We start from the raw sequence: 18,058 nt of genomic DNA on the forward strand, positions 1-18,058 counted from the left end.
ATGTTTTATAGTTCTCAGCATATAAGTCTTTCACCTCCTTGATTAGGTTTATTCCTAGATATTTTTCTTTTTTTTGGATGCAATTTTAAGTGGGAATTTATTTTACTTTCTCTTTCTGATATTTCATTGTTAGTATGAAGAAATACAGCAGATTTCTGTATATTAATGTTGTATTCTGCTACCTTGCTGAATTCATTTATCAGTTCTAGTAGTTTTTGTGCAGAGTTTTTAGGGTTTTCTGTATAGGGTATCATGTAATCTGCACAAAATGACAATTTTACCTTTTCCCTTCCAATTTGGATACCTTTTATTTTTTCTCATCGGACTGCTGTGGCTAGGAATTCCAATACTGTGTTGAGTAGAAGTGGTGAGAGTGGACATCCTTGTTTTGTTCCAGATTTTAGCAGGAAGGCTTTCAGCTTTTCACCATTTAGTATTATGTTGGCTAAGTGGGTTCCCTCTATACCCACTTTGGTGAGAGATTTTAATCATGAATGGATATTGAATTGTATCAAATGCTTTTTCTACATCTATTGAGATGATCATGTGGTTTTTGTCTTTTGTTGATGTGATATATCAGATTGATTGATTTGCATATGTTGAACTATTCTTGTGACCCTGGAATGAACCCAACTTAATTATGGTGTATGACCTTTTTATGGATTGTTGGATTTGGTTTGCTAATATTTGTTGAGGATTTTTGCATCTATATTCATCAAAGATATTGTCCTGTAATTTTCTTTTTTGTTAGTGTCTTTGTCTGGTTTTGGTGTCAGGGTGATAGGTGGCTTCATAGGATGGCTTTGGGAGTGTTCCCGCCTCTTCAGGCTTTTGGGAGAGTTTGAGAAGGATCAGTATGAGTTCTTCTCGGTATGTTTGGTGCAATTCTCCAATGAAGCCATCCAGTCCTGGACTTTTGTTTGCAGGGAATTTTTTAAATTACAGATTCTATTTCACTTCTAGTGATAGATCTGTTCAAATCATCTGTTTCTTCTTGATTCAGTTTTTACAGGCTATTTCTAGAAACTTGTCCATTTCTTCTAAGTAGTCCATTTTGTTGGCATATAACTGTTCATAATATCTTCTTATGATTTTTTGTATTTCTATAGTGTCGGTTATTATTTCTCCCTTTCATTTCTTATTTTATTTATTTGGGTCCTCTCTCTTTTCTTCTTGGTGAGCCTGGCCAGAAGTTTGTTGATTTTGTTTATCTGTTCAAAAAACCAGCTCATGGTATTATTGATTTTTCTGTTGTTTTTTAATCTTTATTTTATTTATTTCTTCTCTGATCTTTATTATTTCCTTCCTTCTGATGACTTTAGGTTTTATTTGCTCTTCTTTTTCTAATTCTTTTAGGTGGTAGGTTAGGTTATTTATTTGTGAGTTTTCTTGTTTTTTGAGGAAGGCCTGTATCGCCGTGAACTTCCCTCTAAGGACTGCTTTTGCTGCATCCCGTAGATTTTGTATGGTTGTGTTTTCATTGTTGTTGTCTCAAGATATTTTTTATTTCCTCTTTGATTTCATTGTTGACCCATTGGTTTTTAGTAGCATGTTGTTTCATCTCCATGTAATAGTTTTTTTCCTCGTTTCTCTTTCTGTGGTTGATTTCTAGTTTCATGTAGTTGTGGTCAGAAAAGATGCTTGAAATAATTTCTGTCCTCTTAAATTTGTTGAGCCTTGTTTTGTGTCCTAGTATGTGGTCTATCCTAAAGAATGTTCCATGTGTGCTTGAAAAGTATGTGTTTTCTGCTTTATTTGGATGTAGTATCCTGTAGATTTCAATTAAGTCTAACTGTTCTATTGTGTCATTTGGGATCTCTGTTGCCTTATTGCTTTTCTGTCTGGAAGATCTGTCCATTGATGTGAGTGAGGTGTTAAAAGTCTCCTACTATTATTGTATTCCCATCAGTTTCTCCCTTTATGTCTGTTATTATTTGTTTTATGTATCTAGGTGCTCCTATATTGGGTGTGTATATGTTAACCAGTGTGATATCCTCTTCTTGTATTGATCCTTTTATCATTATATAGTGTCCTTCTTCGTCTTTCTTTATGGCCTTTGTTTTAAAGTCTGGTATGAGAATTGCTACCCTCGCTTTCTTGTCATTTCCATTTGCGTGAAATATCTTTTTCCATCTCCTCACTTTCAATCTATATGTGTCTTTAGCCCTAAAGTGGGTCTCCCATAGGCAGCATATTATAGGTTCTTGTTTTATTATCCAATCTGCCACTCTGTGTCTTTTGATCAATGTTTTTAGTCCATTGACTCTTAAAGTAATTATTGATAAGTGTATTTATTGCCATTTTAAACCTTGTTTTCCTGTTGATTTTGTATTTCTTTGTTCCTTTCTTCTTTTTGTTTTTCCTTTTGTGCTTTGATGGTTTTCTTTTGTATTATGCTTGAATTCCTTTCATTTTGGTTTTTGTGAATCTGTTGTATGTTTTTGATTTGTGGTTACCCTGGTTTTCAAGTATGTTAACCCATAACTCTTATCTACTTGCTTTAGACTGGTGGTCATATCAGGTCAAACACTTTCTAAAAGATCTACATTTTCTTACTCCCTTCCTCCACATTTTGCAATTTTGATGCCCTGTTTCTCATCTTCATGTTTATCTTTTTGCTGTTCATTGTGATTATAATCGCTTTCACAGAATTTTTTGATTGTTTTTTTAATCTATGTACTGCCTAATTTAAGTGGTCTTCAATCTTTTTATATATTTACCTTTCCTATTGTGATTTTCCATTTCTTATAGATTCCTGCTTCTTTTCTATTTAGAGAACACCTTTTAGTATTTCTTTTAGAGTAGGTTTAGTGTTGCTGTATTCTTTTATTTTTTCTTTGAGAAATTCTTTCTCTCTCCTTCCATGTTTAATGATAATCTTGCTGGGTAGGGTATCATAGGTTGCAGGTTTTTCCCTTTCAGGACTTTAAATGTATCTTGCCACTCCCTTCTGGCATGCAAAGTTTCTGTAGAGAAATCAACTGATACCCTTATGGCGGTTCCCTTGTAACTGACTCTTTGTTTTTATCTTGCTGCCTTTAGAATCCTCTCTAACTTTTGCCATTTTCATTATGACGTCTTGGAGTAGGTCCGTTTGGGACCCTCTGTGCTTCCTGTATCTGGATATCTGTTTCCTTCTTTAGGTTTGGGAAGTTTTCAGCCATAATTTCTTCAAATAAATTTTTGATTCCCTTTCCTCTTTCTTCTTCTGGGATTCCTTTTATGCATAGATTGGCGTGCTTTATATTATCCCATAATCTCATATGTTGCTTTCATTTTTTTTTTTTTTTCATTTGTCTTTCTGTCTGCTGTTCTGATTGGGTGATTTCCATTATTCTGTCTTCCAGATCACTTATTCATTCTTCTACCTTATTTAGTTTGCTATTTATTGCCTTTAGCTTGGTTTTCATCTTGGCAATTGGGTTGTCTAATTTTGATTGGCTCCTCTTTATAGTTTCTAGTTCCTTGTTATGGTGATCTGCATTTCTATCAATAGTCTTTCTTAATTCCTTCAGCATTTTTATTACCTCCTTTTTGAGCTTGGGGTCTGGTAGGCTGGAGAAGTCTGTTTCATTGTTCTTTCAGGGGATTTCTCTTGTTCTTTTAATTGGAAATAGTTCCTTTGTTTTTTCATTTTACTTACATTTCTTTGACTCTATGAATTTAGGAGAAACAGTTATCTACTGTGGCTGTTTTTATGTCAGAGCAACCCTGTGTAGACTGTGGGAGTCCAGTATTCTTGGTGCAAGGGTTGTTTTTGGTAGGATTCTTGCCATATCTTTTCTCAGGCTGTGTTGGCCCTTGTCCCCTTGCTGGCAGTGTGTTTGGTGGTGTTGTGATCAGAGCCTGCATTGGATGTTGGGCAGAACCTCCTCTTTGCTCTGCGGTTGTCACGGCCCTGTCAGGGGCAGGGTCTGCTCCCCAGTTGTAAGAGTAGAAGCCCCCAGGTCAGGTTCTAAGCTGCAGTGTGAGGTAGGTGGGACTGGAGCACTCTCTCTGGGAAAGGAGCTGCTGTGTATTCTTCCCCAGTAGCTGTCCACTGGGACGTGCAACTCTGATGCTGCCTGCCACCTGGTGCACGCACCCACAAAGATCACTGTTGTTGGCACTGCCTTCGTTGTCTGGTTCCTCTGTGGGAGCACCGGTAATCGGCTTGGAGGTCCCTTAGGCACGTATGCATGCTCACAAAGCCACTGATGCGAAAACCTACTGAAGGTGTGCCCACTGTGGGAGCTCCGGTAATTGGCTCAGATTTCAGCCCTGCCTCCACGTGTGCGCATCCACAGAGTTTGCAAAACCCGCAGTGGCCGGAGCTATGCCCCATTGCAAGCATGCTGATAATGAGGCTGCTATGGCAGAAGCACTCTCTTTCCTGTGCACACCCCCGGTTTTGGCCCAGGCCACACTCCTGGCGCTTCAGGCTGTCTCCACGCAGCCAAACCAAGTCCTCTCCCCAGGTGTGTCCACTGAAGCCCAAGTTTCACCACCCAGTTGCTGTGCACTTCAGGCACATGTCTCTGGCTAGGAAGTGCAGCTACATGGCGGGGATCATCTATACTGGTCTTTCTTTACCCTGTAGGGCTGCAGGCCAGCTCCCGTGCTCTTCTCTCGAGCCTCTGAAGCTCCCTATCTGTCCCAGCAGACCTCCCAGCTGGTGAAGGAGGTTCCCAGGGTGAGGGGACCTTTCCTTTTTCACAGCTCCCTACCAGGGGTGTAGGTCTCATCCCAATTCCTCTTCTTCTCCCTGTTCCCTTTGTCTTCCCCAGTTATGTGGGGATCTTTCTTGCATCTCTGGTTATATAGGATCTTTAAGCTTTCAGTAGGTATTCTCTGAGAATTGTTCCATGAGTAGATGTATTTTTGTTGTATTTGTGGGAGGAGGTGAGCTCCATGTCTCTCTGCCATTTTGATCGCCTCCTCTAGGATGATTTTTATTCCTATCTCATTTTTCACATTTTTAGCTACTGATAGATAAATTGACCCAGAAACAAATGATCTCAGTTTGAAATGGGAGGGGAAGGGATGTTGCATAAATCTGTATGTTTTGGATAGTGTGCGTTTGTATTAAGAAAGACAACCTATTTAAAAAGCTTTTTTTAAAAAAAATTAATTTATTTATTTTTGGCTGCTTTGGGTCTTCGTTGCTGTGCACAGGCTTTCTCTAGTTGCGGTGAGCAGGAGCTGCTCTTTGTTGCGGTGTGCAGGCTTCTCCTTGCAGTGGCTTCTCTTGTTGCAGAGCACAGGCTCTAGGTACGTGGGCTTCAGTAGTTGCAGCTCTCGGGCTCTAGAGCACAGGCTCAGTAGTTGTGCACATGGGCTTAGTTGCTCCGTGGCACGTGGGATCTTCCCGGACCAGGCCTCAAACCCGTGTCCCTTGCATCAGCAGGTGGATTCTTAACCACTGCGCCACCAGGGAAGTCCCTAAAAAGCTATCTTAGATTTGTTTATCCTAAGGATTTCTTTTCATTTAAATAGTTAAATCTCAGAACCATAATTGGTTTAATAATTTTTCACTAGTGCCTTTAATATGTGGGTTGCTTCACAATATTCTTATAGATAGTAGTAGTGTGCATTTTTATAACCTTGTTTACAAACCCCAGCACTTGGTGTATCCCCAAAACATCCTCAGTTTCTTGTAAACTAGCTCTCATCTCGCTAATAGTTATTGACTATATTGAATCCAAAAAGCACCACAGCAGTTGGAGTTACTTGAAGGTATTATACTGCAAGTTGAGGGTGAAGTATAAGTCTTTCAAGGAGCACATAACAAAACTTTTTCAACCCTGGTTCGTTTGTTGATTGTTTTCCAGTATTTATAGAGGACTGGGCTTGGTGCTATGGGTTAAAGCATGGTGTCTGCCCTCAAAAAAAAAACTATAGTTGAGGGAAGAAAGTGGACATAAATAATAGTTAAATATTTATATTCCCCATTTATAAAAACACAGTATATTACTGGAAATCATACTTTATAGTGCATAGGGACTTCCCAAAAATAAATAATAATAAATAATTTAAATAAATAAAATAAAGTGCATAATCTTGAAACAAGTTGTGTTTTTCTACTAGAACATGATGAGTTAGTTAGATACCAGGGTAAGTGCAAGTAAGAAATCACATATGACTTGCAGGTTTTGAGTATAGATCCTAGAGAAATAGGAAATATGGAGAGAGGGACATCTTTTTCTTAAGGCTGTTTTTTAGAGCAGTTTTAAGTTCACGGCAAAATTGAGGGAAAGGTACAGAGATTTCCCATATCCTGCTCCACACATACCAGGGGGATCTTCTTGGCAAAGATAATGATTGTTTTTTTTGGCATACTATTTTGGAGAAAGAGTAATGCTGCTGACTTTCTTGCTACTATGCATTTTCTCATAGTTTTACTTACACAAAGACAGTGTTTTATTCATTTTTAATTAACAAACTCCTAGCCAAGTGCCTAATATATATAGTAGATACTTAGGGCTTTTTTTTTTTTTTTTTTTTTTTAATAAATTTATTTATTTATTTATTTATGGCTGTGTTGGGTTTTTGTTTCTGTGCGAGGGCTTTCTCTAGTTGTGGCGAGCGGGGTACACTCTTCATCGCTGTGCGCGGGCCTCTCACTGTCACGGCCTCTCCCGTTGCAGAGCACAGGCTCCAGACGCGCAGGCTCAGTAGTTGTGGCTCACGGGCCCAGTTGCTCCGCAGCATGTGGGATCTTCCCAGACCAGGGCTCAAACCCGTGTCCCCTGCATTGGCAGGCGGATTCTCAACCACTGCACCACCAGGGAAGCCCACTTAGGGCATTTTTAGTGAATTCCAGCCTTTGTTTCACACCCCCATTTCCTTCTTTGTTGCTTTTTCCCTTTCATCATTGAGAATTTGGTTGGATCATTGTATCAGTTAGGGTAAGATTCAGCTACAGGGACCAGCAAGCAGTCCCAAATAACAGTGGCTTAAATGAACTACAAGTTTGTTTTCCTTTCACATAAAAGTCCAAGTGGATGATCATGGAACTTTGTGTTGTCAGGAAGTCAGGATACTTCTCTCTTATTGCTTGCATGTGTGACCTCCTTGTTCTAGAGGGTAGAGTGAGAAGAAAAGGAGGCTAAGCACCACACCCTGAGTAATTCAAGTGTTTAATCCAACATATCAACAGGAATATTTGTCAGGAAAGAATAGAAAAACATATTGAGGCAAAACCTCTATGCAGTCTTTAACTAGTAGGACATATTGTAGTTGTTTGTTACATTTCTTGTCCATCATAAGATTATAACCTTCTTGGTGACAGACACTTATTTTAATAATCACTTTATACTCTCAGCAGAGTGCCAAGCCCAGTAAGTAGTTGCTTAATAATTGTTGAATAGATTAATGAATGAAAGAAAAAGTTTGGGAACTGTTGCTGTACACATTTGACTGTGCTTCAGTAGACATTCCAACATCTGTTAGATGACAAACAATCCTCACATAAATGTATGGGCTTAAAAATAGAATTAAATACAGAGTTATTTTGAATTTTTTATTTCTTTTTTTCCTAGACTGGGGGATTTTATTTTATTTTCAGTTAGAATATTTTGAAATATTTTGAGCCCTCATTTGCATTTAAAATACAAAATTGCCTAATTCAAATAATAGATGATTAAAAAATAAAATAAAAATAAGCAAAGTTAACCAGGCATTGAACGCTTCATCTGAATTATCTTTCTTAATTACAACAACCTATGAGATTAGGATTTTACTCATAAAAAGGAAATAGACTGAGAAGTAACTTTCCCAACCTCACAGCTAGTTAATAAGAGCTTGCATTGGGTCAGCATGATTCTAGAGCTGAGCTTTTAACTGTATGGTAAATTGAATAGAAAACTAAACCATTTACTAAAATTATAGTAATTTAGCATATGAATGTGAGTCTTATAAGATAGTGGAGAAAACATTTTAACATTGTATCATTTTTAGCCAAAAAGCAAATACAGTTGACCCTTGAACAACATGGGTTTGAACTGTGTGGATTCTTTCACTAAATACGTACTATAGTACTACACAGTCTGTGGTTGGTTGAGTTTGCAGATGGAACCCTGGATTTGGAGGGCTAAGTGTAAATTTATGCTCAGATTTTCAGCTGCGTAGTGGTCAGTGCCCCTAAACGCCATGTTCAAGGGTCAACTATAAAGTTATGTTTAGGAATCAGGAGGGAAATTTAACAACTTTCCACTTTAGGGCTCCAGACTGGTACCACTGCTCTTTCCTGTTCATTACTATGCTGTTGTAGTGGGAAAAGAGCCATATACAAATGAATGGTTGTGGTTGTGTTCCATTAAAACTTTATTTATAGAAATAGGCAGCAGGCCTGTAGACCATTATCTGCTAACCCCTGGTGTACTATACACCAGATACTATTATAAGTACTTTATATGTATTATTCCATTTAAACGTCTTAACCCAAAGCAGGAGTACTCGTGTTACCTCTATATGAGGCAACTGAGCCATAAATAGATTAAATAACTTGTCCAGTATTATATAGCTGTCAAGTGATGGAGGTAAGACGTAAACCCAAACAATCTGACTCCAAAGACTGTACTCTCATATTATAGTATACTACTTCTTTATTGTACTATAACTTCTTTTTTTTCTGTCAGTGTTATAGAACAGTATATATTTTTTGTTAATTTACATACCTTGTGCCTGGCACCTATAACTTTTAATAAGAAGTCTAAAAGTAAAGAGGATTGGACTTCCCTGGTGGCGCAGTGGTTAAGAATCCACCTGCCAATGCAGGGGACACAGGTTCAAGCCCTGGGCCAGGAAGATCCCACATGCCACGGAACAACTAAGCCTGTGCGCCACAACTACTGAGCCCACACGCCACAACTACTGAAGCCCATGCACCTAGAGCCTATGCTCTGCAACAAGAGAAGCCACTGCAATGAGAAGCCTGTGCACCGCAATGAAGAGTAGGCCCTGCTCGCAGCAACTAGAGAAAGCCGGCACACAGCAATGAAGACCCAACACAGCCAAAAATGAATAAATAAACTTTTTTAAAAAGTAAAGAGGGTGGGGCTTCCCTGGTGGCGCAGTGGTAGAGAATCTGCCTGCCAATGCAGGGGACACGGGTTCGAGCCCTGGTCTGGGAGGATCCCACAGGCCGCGGAGCAACTAGACCCGTGAGCCACAACTACTGAGCCTGTGCGTCTGGAGCCTGTGCTCTGCAACAAGAGAGGCCGCGACAGTGGGAGGCCCGCGCACCGCGACAGTGGGAGGCCTGCGCATCGTGATGAAGAGTGGCCCCCACCCGCCGCAACTAGAGAAAGCCCTCGCACAGAAACGAAGACCCAACACAGCTAAAAATAATAAATAAATAAAAATTAAAAAAAAAAAAAAGTAAAGAGGATTATTCCTTAACAGAGAAGTTGGTTAATTGTTCAGATGTATTTTTAAGTACCTGGAATCCTATAAGGAGAGAAAAAACTATCATGATGGGAATTAGGTTCACTTTTTAGATTAGTAAGTGTCATTATGTTAATTGTTGGCTCCATGTTAAGATTTATCTACAATTTAAATATTGTTTAAATTTACTCTGGCATAAATGTATTTTTTTTGTTCTTGTCAGTTTGGATTTAGGTGGCGAGTAGAAAAAGAAGTAATTTCAGGGAAAGGTAATTCTTTTTCTTTATTTTAGTTTTTAATAGGATAAGGTTATTTTGTTATATTATTGAAGTCATTGGGTAAGATTATTCCTAATGTATACAATAAGTGATTATCTACAAAATACAAAGTAAAATTAGAGAAGGTGTATTAATGATATATTGCTAACAAAGTTCAAAATATAATGCTTTAACGTTTTTAACCTTTAGAATTTTTGCTTCTAGGATATTCAATTGCAGATAAGTAGAAAATGTTCAAAGAGTTAAAAGTTTCCTAAGAAGGAAACTATCAACAGATGAATACTTGAGTTTTTCTCTTTATTAATTTTTGGAATAATGTGTTGGTATTACTGTATTCCAGTCAAATCCACATTTTGCAGATAGAAATTAAATATTACTTTGAACCTAATAGAATTTTTAGACAGGCTAGTTCTTAGGGAGTCACTGAGTTTGAGCCCAAATATTTACTCTGACAGAAAAAGAACAAGCATTTGGTAGACAATCAGTAAATGCTTTTTCTATGCATTGTAATCTATTCATAAAATTTTTCTGAAAATTTAATATTTCTATACTATCTCATGCTATAAAATTAGCTTTGTATTATTGGTGATTGCATTTAAGTGTTAATCTCTATACTATCTCATGCTATAAAATTAGCTCTTTATTGGTGATGGTATTTTAAGTGTTAATGCTTCTGAAAACTACATAGGAACATTAAGGAGATAATTTTAAACTAAAAACTTTAAAAAAATCTTTGAAAATAAAGGTTTCGTTTTTAAATGATTAAACATTTATGCTGTCAGTGTGGCTCATATACATCTTCCATAAATTAAGATCAGCCCTAAAGGTACTATAGAGGAGAAGGAAAAAGAATAATTTTAAAGCTATTTTAAACTTTTCTTAGCGTTACATTTTAGTTTGTGCTTTTACCTAAGACAATGAGAACTGTTGAAATGTCTATCACAATTTAAAAATTTTATACTTTTATTGAATGGAATTTTCAAGTGACAGTAAGTAATGCTGCCTTTAAAAAAAAATTGATGGACATTCTCTAAATTCATGTAATTGAAAAAAGTTTTAATTGAGAAGGGGAAAGAAAGCTATTTGCTGTGATTGAATCTTGGTGCTTTTTTAACAATAGAGCTGTTGCTAAACATACAGATTTAATGAAGTATTTATTTGGAATGAGTAAAACAGTGCCAATTTAGAAAAGTTATCAGCCTTTGAACTGGTAATTTTCAAAATTCATTTTGACAGTTTCTTTTTTATGAAAAAAAGTCAGTTTGTTCCTGTTGGTGCAAATTATTGAGATATAAATCCTTTTTTTTAGTTTGTGCAAATAAGTTTGATCTTGTCTTTTTCTGTTAGTTAGTAATTGTTGAGTAGGTTTTTTTTTTTTCCCCTCTTGGATCATCAATATTAGTCCTTTTTTGCATAAGGTTTTAATACACAATGGATATGATAATAAGGTGTTGATTTTAGTGTCAAGTGATTCTAAAATTTAGAGCATCGGGTTTGATTACTTATTCTACTTAATCTCAAAATGCTAGTTAAAATGTGCTTTAAATGTCACTTTATGCTGGTACTTAAATGCTGTATTAAAAATTTCAATTTTTATCAATTTTAATATTATTAAATATTGAAAAAGATTGTCCCAGGTATAAGTGCATGTACTTTGGAAAATATACTTATTCTTTTAGGGTATTAGTGAGTACACTTTTTTAGTACTTCCATCTTCCAAAGTGTAAGATTCCCTCACATGGAGTCACTAAAAATCTGAATCTTAATATAAACAGTCAACTTGATAGATGGTCAACTATCTATCAAGTAAAGAATTCTGGAACTGATTTTTTTTTTTTAAACAGTTCATTCAGCAATTTGATTTGATTGTTGAACATACCACAATTATTGTGGTCAGTTTTTTAATGATTATTTTATAGAGCTAGGAATTTATATATGTATGTCATATATGTTATGTATGTATGTTGAGTAAATTTCAGAGGTAATACCAGATTGTATAGATAAATATTGTCACCAACCATCATAGCTAATATTCCTTCCTTTATTTGCAGGCCAGTTTTGCTGTGGAAATAAATGTTGTGATAAAAAAGAAGGCCTAAAGAGTTGGGAAGTTAATTTTGGTTATATTGAGCATGGTGAAAAGAGAAATGCGCTTGTTAAATTAAGTAAGTTGACTTTAGGTGGGGTATGATTGATTTCTTCAAAGTTTATCTAGTAATTTAGATTTTAAAATATATAGGCTAATTTAAGATTCAATTTAAAATTTTTAATGTGTCTTCTTGGAAACTCTTTTTTTCTCAGAGCTTATGAAAGTTGCAGGAGTGACACTAGGGGAAATAGTTCTAATGCCAGATGTAAACCAGTAATTCGTGAAGTGAAGACCTCTTTCCATTAATTTGAGAATGTCACCAGTGCAGAGTGAGATGCAAAGTATCAGAAAAGGCAATGTAAAGTCTCACATTAGCTGATAGCCATATTGTTATGGTGTAGACTTAATTGTGTCAATAAAGAAAAAATTTTAGGAGGGCAGATTGTTCTTGATATCAGTCTTAAAAGCTTAGAATTATAACCCAGAATACAAAAGTTTCTCTTAATATACATGTTTTAGGATCTGTTGCTCATTCTTTTTTTTTTTTTTCTAAGCTAGTCTTTTATGTGTCAGCGTCTTCTCTGCATCATGTTAACAACCTTCTCTGGTTCCTAAATACGTGTGCCCTTAGAGTGTCTGCCCACTCCGGGTAGAAATCAAGGATTTCCCCATATGCTACTTGGTACACACCAATGAAGGTTGGTGTCTGAGTTCTTCCTGGAAGTGCTTATGAGGAAGAGTCAACTAGTGTGAACTGAGATTAAAGCAAAAAAGAGACCACAATAGAGGAACTTTTTTGAAAGTTCTTCTCCATTTGAAAACTCTTAGAGTACTTCAGAGTAAATGACTATACCCACACTATTGTTATTAGATGTTTTTGATGTGAGATACAATTAATGCTGCCTGTGAAACAGTTTGCTTTTAGAATAACTTGACAGCACCATTTTCTAAAGCAATGGCAGAATATTTTCAATTTCTCAAGCATTCTAATACAATTTTTATTATATATATACATTTTTTGAGGTGGGAGAGAATCAGATTGTTTTCTTCAGATTATTTGTTTCCCCTCTTACAGTAAAGGAATGTAAGGAAAAATGACAATTTATGATATTAAAAGTAAAGTAGCAGTGCAGTTATTAAAATTTAGCAATTCCGTGGTGTTACTCTTTTTTTTTTTTTTTTAGGATTATGCCAAGAATGTTCCTTTAAATTAAATTTTCATCACAGGTAATATGATCTTTTAAAATGTGGTTGTTAATTTTAGTAGTCTTGGACGTAGTCACCTGCACTGGATGTCTAAAGTAGACTTGAGTGGTTGATGGTTTAATTAGTTGATTGTATATAAAATCCACCATTACCATATGACCACATAAACCAGGGAACTGGAAGTTCGTCATGCCTAACTCTAGCCAAGTAGTTGTAAATGTGAAGGCCTGTGCAGGGTGGTAGATAGATGCTAGAAATTTTGGTTTGGAATCAGTGTTCAGATACTGTAATATTCTTAGAAACTATATTGTAAAGCAGGTCTTCATAAAGTGATTCCTATGTCTCATTTAAACATTGTTTTAATTAGAGTTTGTCATTCTTACAAAGGATTATACCTCTGTACTCATTTTAGATGTTAAAATCAGGCTCCTATTGAATGAGCTAGACTGTGTCTGCCATACTGAATGGGGGAGGAGTATCAGTGTTCTGCATTGTGCAGTATATATAGATGGTAGGCTTTCCTATGTATTCCTCTCAGCTAATCTACTTACTAGTCTTCTTGGGCAAGCTACTTAACCTATGTAAGACTCAATTTTATTATCTCTAAAAATGAGTATACTAAGGTTATTGTGGAGATTAAATGAAAATGCATATAAAATGCTTGACACAGTGTCTGGCATATGGTAAGTCAAGCATAATGAAGTCCCTGGCATTGCAGATGTTCAGACAAAATCTGTGTAACCTGGCATGATTGTGGTGGTCAAGTTTCATGTCCTGAGTAACACTTGAAAGTCTTAACAGTAAGATTATGCAACTTTATAAAATGTATATATTAGTATATTAATTTAAAATCAGCTGTGTTCTAAATGAGCCTTATCTAGTATTTTAGCTATTAAAAATAAATAAAAAATTTTAAATTCTTAAAATTAGCAAAGTTTTTAGATTACTTGATTTCCCCTCTCTATCAATGATACTGAAATGTAACAAAGATTTTTTTTGACGTTGAGTTTTGAGCTTCATTTCAAAATTGAAATTATTCTTACAAGAGGCAAACAGTTATTACTGTCTTAAACAGTATTGTAGTATTTGGTGTATCTTAATTTGAAAGGTCTGATAAGCAAGTTTGTTGAAAGTAATCTACTCTGTTGTCTCTTCATCCTCTTTCCCAGTCCCAGTTTCAGCATTATCACCTTTTCCTATTTAGTGTTTCTTTTCTTAACCAATTAAAATCAGTTGCTTGCCATCTATGGTACTGACAACCTTGTAAACTTGGCCTAGAAGAGATACAGCTACAGCAGTAAAAGGATAAGTGGTCTAAAGTAGCCATATGAGTTAACAGTAAGCCTTTCCATCCTCATTCTATTATACCTTTGCTGTATTCTTTTATTCTTAAGAGAAGAATTTTCTATTTACTGGTGGTTGAGAACTGTTAGAGTGGTTTCTTCTTGTTGTATGTGTTTTTTCAAAGTGTAGGTAGATATGAATTATGTGGCGGGAAATGAGATTTGATTTTGTAATTTTTTTAGAATGGCTAAATGATAGAATATAGAAAGGAAATGAGTAAAACTATGATTTACATTTACTAAGGTTTATACACAGAACTTATAAAAAATAATCCTTTGTCTCAGAGTGTTCAGGCTTCATAATCTTGTAGAATTGTTTTAATTAACATACTAACCTAAAATATTTACAGACTCATTTAAGGGTTCCTTATTATGTAAACTACATTTTAAAAATGAGTACTTTAACTGATTTGATTTTTTTACCCATTGATTTTATTTTTTGTAAAATTCAGTTGAAAAAGTTAACTTTATATTGTTCAACATAAAGGAGAAAAGAAGTCAAGTCAAAAAAAAGAAAGGATAAAGCCAGAAAAGATTGTGAAGAGCCATCACATAAAAAATCCAGATTATCTTCTGTAGAAGAGTCCTCTAAGAAAAAGGATAAAGGTAAAAGGGAATTAAAATAAAATATTTACTCATATTTCTGAACATGAAGTATAATCTGCCATATGTCTCAAATGTTGAATTTAATTAGTAAATGCATTTAGAATTCTGTTTTATAGTAGTTGAAAGGAAACTGGTTGGAGAATTTCAATATGAATTTACAGTAACTTACAGGAGTTTCAAGAACAAGGTTGGTTTTGATTCATTTTTGGCAGATAGTATAATATTGCAACAGCATTCTAATTTCTGTATTTGTTACTTACAGACTTGTTACCTTGAGCAAGTCACTGAATTTCTTGAGTTTCACTTTCCTCGTGTACGTAGTGGTGATGTGAATACCTGCTCTCTATACTGCTGGTGCTTATTGTGGAGAATCAAATAAGGATGTGAAAGGCACTTTGAACACTGTAAATCAGTACATAACCTATAAGTCAGTTTAACATTGTAACACTGTGATTTCAATTATGGTCTGTGATTTTTCTCACTAGCTTATGAGCTTCTTGAAATGATAGAGGTTGATATGTATGTTTCCTCAGAACCTAACATGGTGCTGTGCACATACAATTAGTAAATAACTGTTAAATTCAAATCCAAGTCAACTGCTACTTTTCCTCAGCAGTCCTTAAGCTGTCTAAGCCTTAGTTTTTTCATGTGTAAAATGGTCATGATAATCGTACCTAGTAGGTCATAGGATTTTTCAGAAGTTGAAATGAGATAATGCATGTAAGCAGTTTGCATAGTACTTGGTACATAGTTAGCTATTATGAAGGTTACTGCTAGTTGCTTTTTCAGTCCATAATAAAGTAGAGTCAAATTGACTGTAACTTAGAGTGAATTGGACTTAAATTAGGTAGGTAATGGTAGATTGAATTAGGTTCCAGCCAATGTTAACGTAATACTTGAACAGGAGAGGGCTGCCTTGCTCCAGCTATGAAGATAATTAGATATGTTATGTTCTTACATACATTTTTTTTCTTCTAACATGTCATGATACATTCAAGTATATGTATTGCCAATTTTTTGACTTGATAAAATCGATAGATGTTGAGAGGAAAAATACTGATATTCTATTTATTGAGAAATGGTATTTGAAACAGAATACCTTTTTTGTCTCTAAATCATGTTCCAAACTTCAAAATAAATTTTAATTAATAAGTGTGAGAATCTCATTTGAGTTTTTAAAAATTTTTATTTATCCTCATGTGCCAGTAAAATATTTAGTGTATTATATCTGAGGATTTTGTAGCATTCACTATTATATAATATATTTATATCGTAGTATGATACTATGTTAATCATTGCATATTCCAAATAAAAGAAGAACTAATCCCTACCTTGTAAAAGTTTATTCAGTACCTCCAAAACAGATAATTAGGTAGCTGGATACTCAGGGCTAGGGATGGGGTTGCACCCCTCAAATTATAATATATATGCATGTGATCTTCCTTATAGATGTTTTTCCTTTAGTGTTCTATATTTCAGTAGGTGATACCTCTGTCAACCTAAAAACTAATATCGGAAATCGGGAAATTATCCTTGATGCCTTCTTTTTTTCTCGTTATTTATGTAAATACTATCAATTTTACCCCCAGGGTATGTATTTCTCATGTTCTCTCTAGTCTAGATCAAACTACCATGTTTTCTCATCTAGGCTACTACTATATTATCTGATTATCTGATTCTAACACTGTCTTGTCATCCCACCTCCCTCTCCTTAATCCATTCTCTAGTAGTGATTTCCTATGTTATTAGGATATAACCAATATCTGGACAAGGCCCAAAGGCTCTCTATATGATCCAGCATACAAGGCTTGTTTATCACGACTCTTCACCTTACGTTCACACTCCACCCACATAGCCTTTCAGTTTCTAGGAAATGCCAAACTTCTTTCTGTTTAAGGACTGTATAGGTGCTGCTTCCTCACTAAAACCTCCAGTCCCATCCTAACTCATCCTTCAGATTTAAGCTTAAGTGTCACTTCCTCAGGGATCCTTTCCTGACCATGAATCTAAATTCGGACTCCCATTTATAATGCTGTCACAACCTTGGAACTTTTCCTTCATTACACATATGACAATTACATAAAACATAAGGAGAACAGGGGTTCTGTCTGCTGTGTTCATTGCTCTATCCCTAGCACCCCACTAGCACATGTAAGGCATAAATAATAAAGAATAAGAAAATAAAAGACTTGAAGATTGTTTCAGGGCAACTTCAGAGATAGAAAACCAAAGCAGAGTGGAATTGAGACATCTGTATCTTATTTACTGTTTATTCAGAGAACCTTTCATAGCAGAGAGCACAGGATATAGTTCTTTTTTTCAGCTTCTTTGGTATAAAGCAGAAAATGACAACATCTTAGCAAACTTTTAGGAAGACCATGTAGACCTCTTTAATATCTTCTCATCTGGGATCGATCATCTGGAACTAGGTTGATCTTGATATGATACTTTCTTGCCAGGCCACCTTAATTTGGCCTAGACTTGAATAGTAATTAATAAATGCCTAATATCTCAGCTGCATTTGGACTGTCGTCATTCCTCAGAACAGTTACTTTCTTGATCTTTTTCCTATCTTTTCAGCCTCTTGACTATAATTCCTCCTCCATCTTACACTTGTTGGAATTGCTCAAGGCTCTTACAGAACTTCTTTTTATTCTCTCTGTTCTCACTGTGTGATCTCATCAACCCCGTTAGCCTTAGGTTACCATCATACAAAATGTTAAATAAGTGGATGGATGGATGGATAATTGGATGGCTAGATAGCTGAATGGATAGAGAGGAAATGTAAGAAAGATCAAAGCTTGACTTTGAGGACCAGTCTGCTCTGGCAGCTGTGAACAGAACAGGGTATTTAGGTAAATTGTCTGGGCAGGAAGTTCAAGATCTTATCCCTCCCACCTCCACCCTGCCCCCAAGCTCAGTTCCTTGGATAGGCCTTTTCTGACACCCTTCACCCCACTCCTCCAGGCAAGATTAGGTCCCTGTTAGCACGTTCTGATAGCACCCTGCACTCTCCTTTAGAAATACATATCATTCTTGGAATAATTTTTCTGTTAAGGAAGGGACTTTGTGACTTGTTTAGTTCTCTATCCCCAATTCCTAAGCACAGTGCTTGCTCCACATAGTAGGCATTCAGTAAATGTTAGGTGAGTGAGTCAGTGAAGTCAACC

The 18,058-nt window shown here is 35.8% G+C and overlaps 1 protein-coding gene across 2 annotated transcripts in view; it reads left to right on the forward strand.

Annotated features, from left to right (window-relative positions):
* Positions 1-18,058, forward strand: part of LOC132350295 (protein FRA10AC1) — a 40,324-nt gene that overhangs the window by 12,110 nt on the left and 10,156 nt on the right. For both annotated transcript variants that reach the window (XM_059899360.1, XM_059899361.1), the window contains 4 exons: positions 9,590-9,635; positions 11,696-11,809; positions 12,918-12,960; positions 14,770-14,888. In XM_059899360.1, the coding sequence (XP_059755343.1) occupies positions 9,590-9,635; positions 11,696-11,809; positions 12,918-12,960; positions 14,770-14,888 (322 nt within the window). The remainder of the gene's footprint in view (positions 1-9,589; positions 9,636-11,695; positions 11,810-12,917; positions 12,961-14,769; positions 14,889-18,058) is intronic.

Source organism: Balaenoptera ricei, chromosome 16 (assembly GCF_028023285.1).
Source record: "Balaenoptera ricei isolate mBalRic1 chromosome 16, mBalRic1.hap2, whole genome shotgun sequence".
Classification (NCBI taxonomy): Eukaryota; Metazoa; Chordata; class Mammalia; order Artiodactyla; family Balaenopteridae; genus Balaenoptera; species Balaenoptera ricei.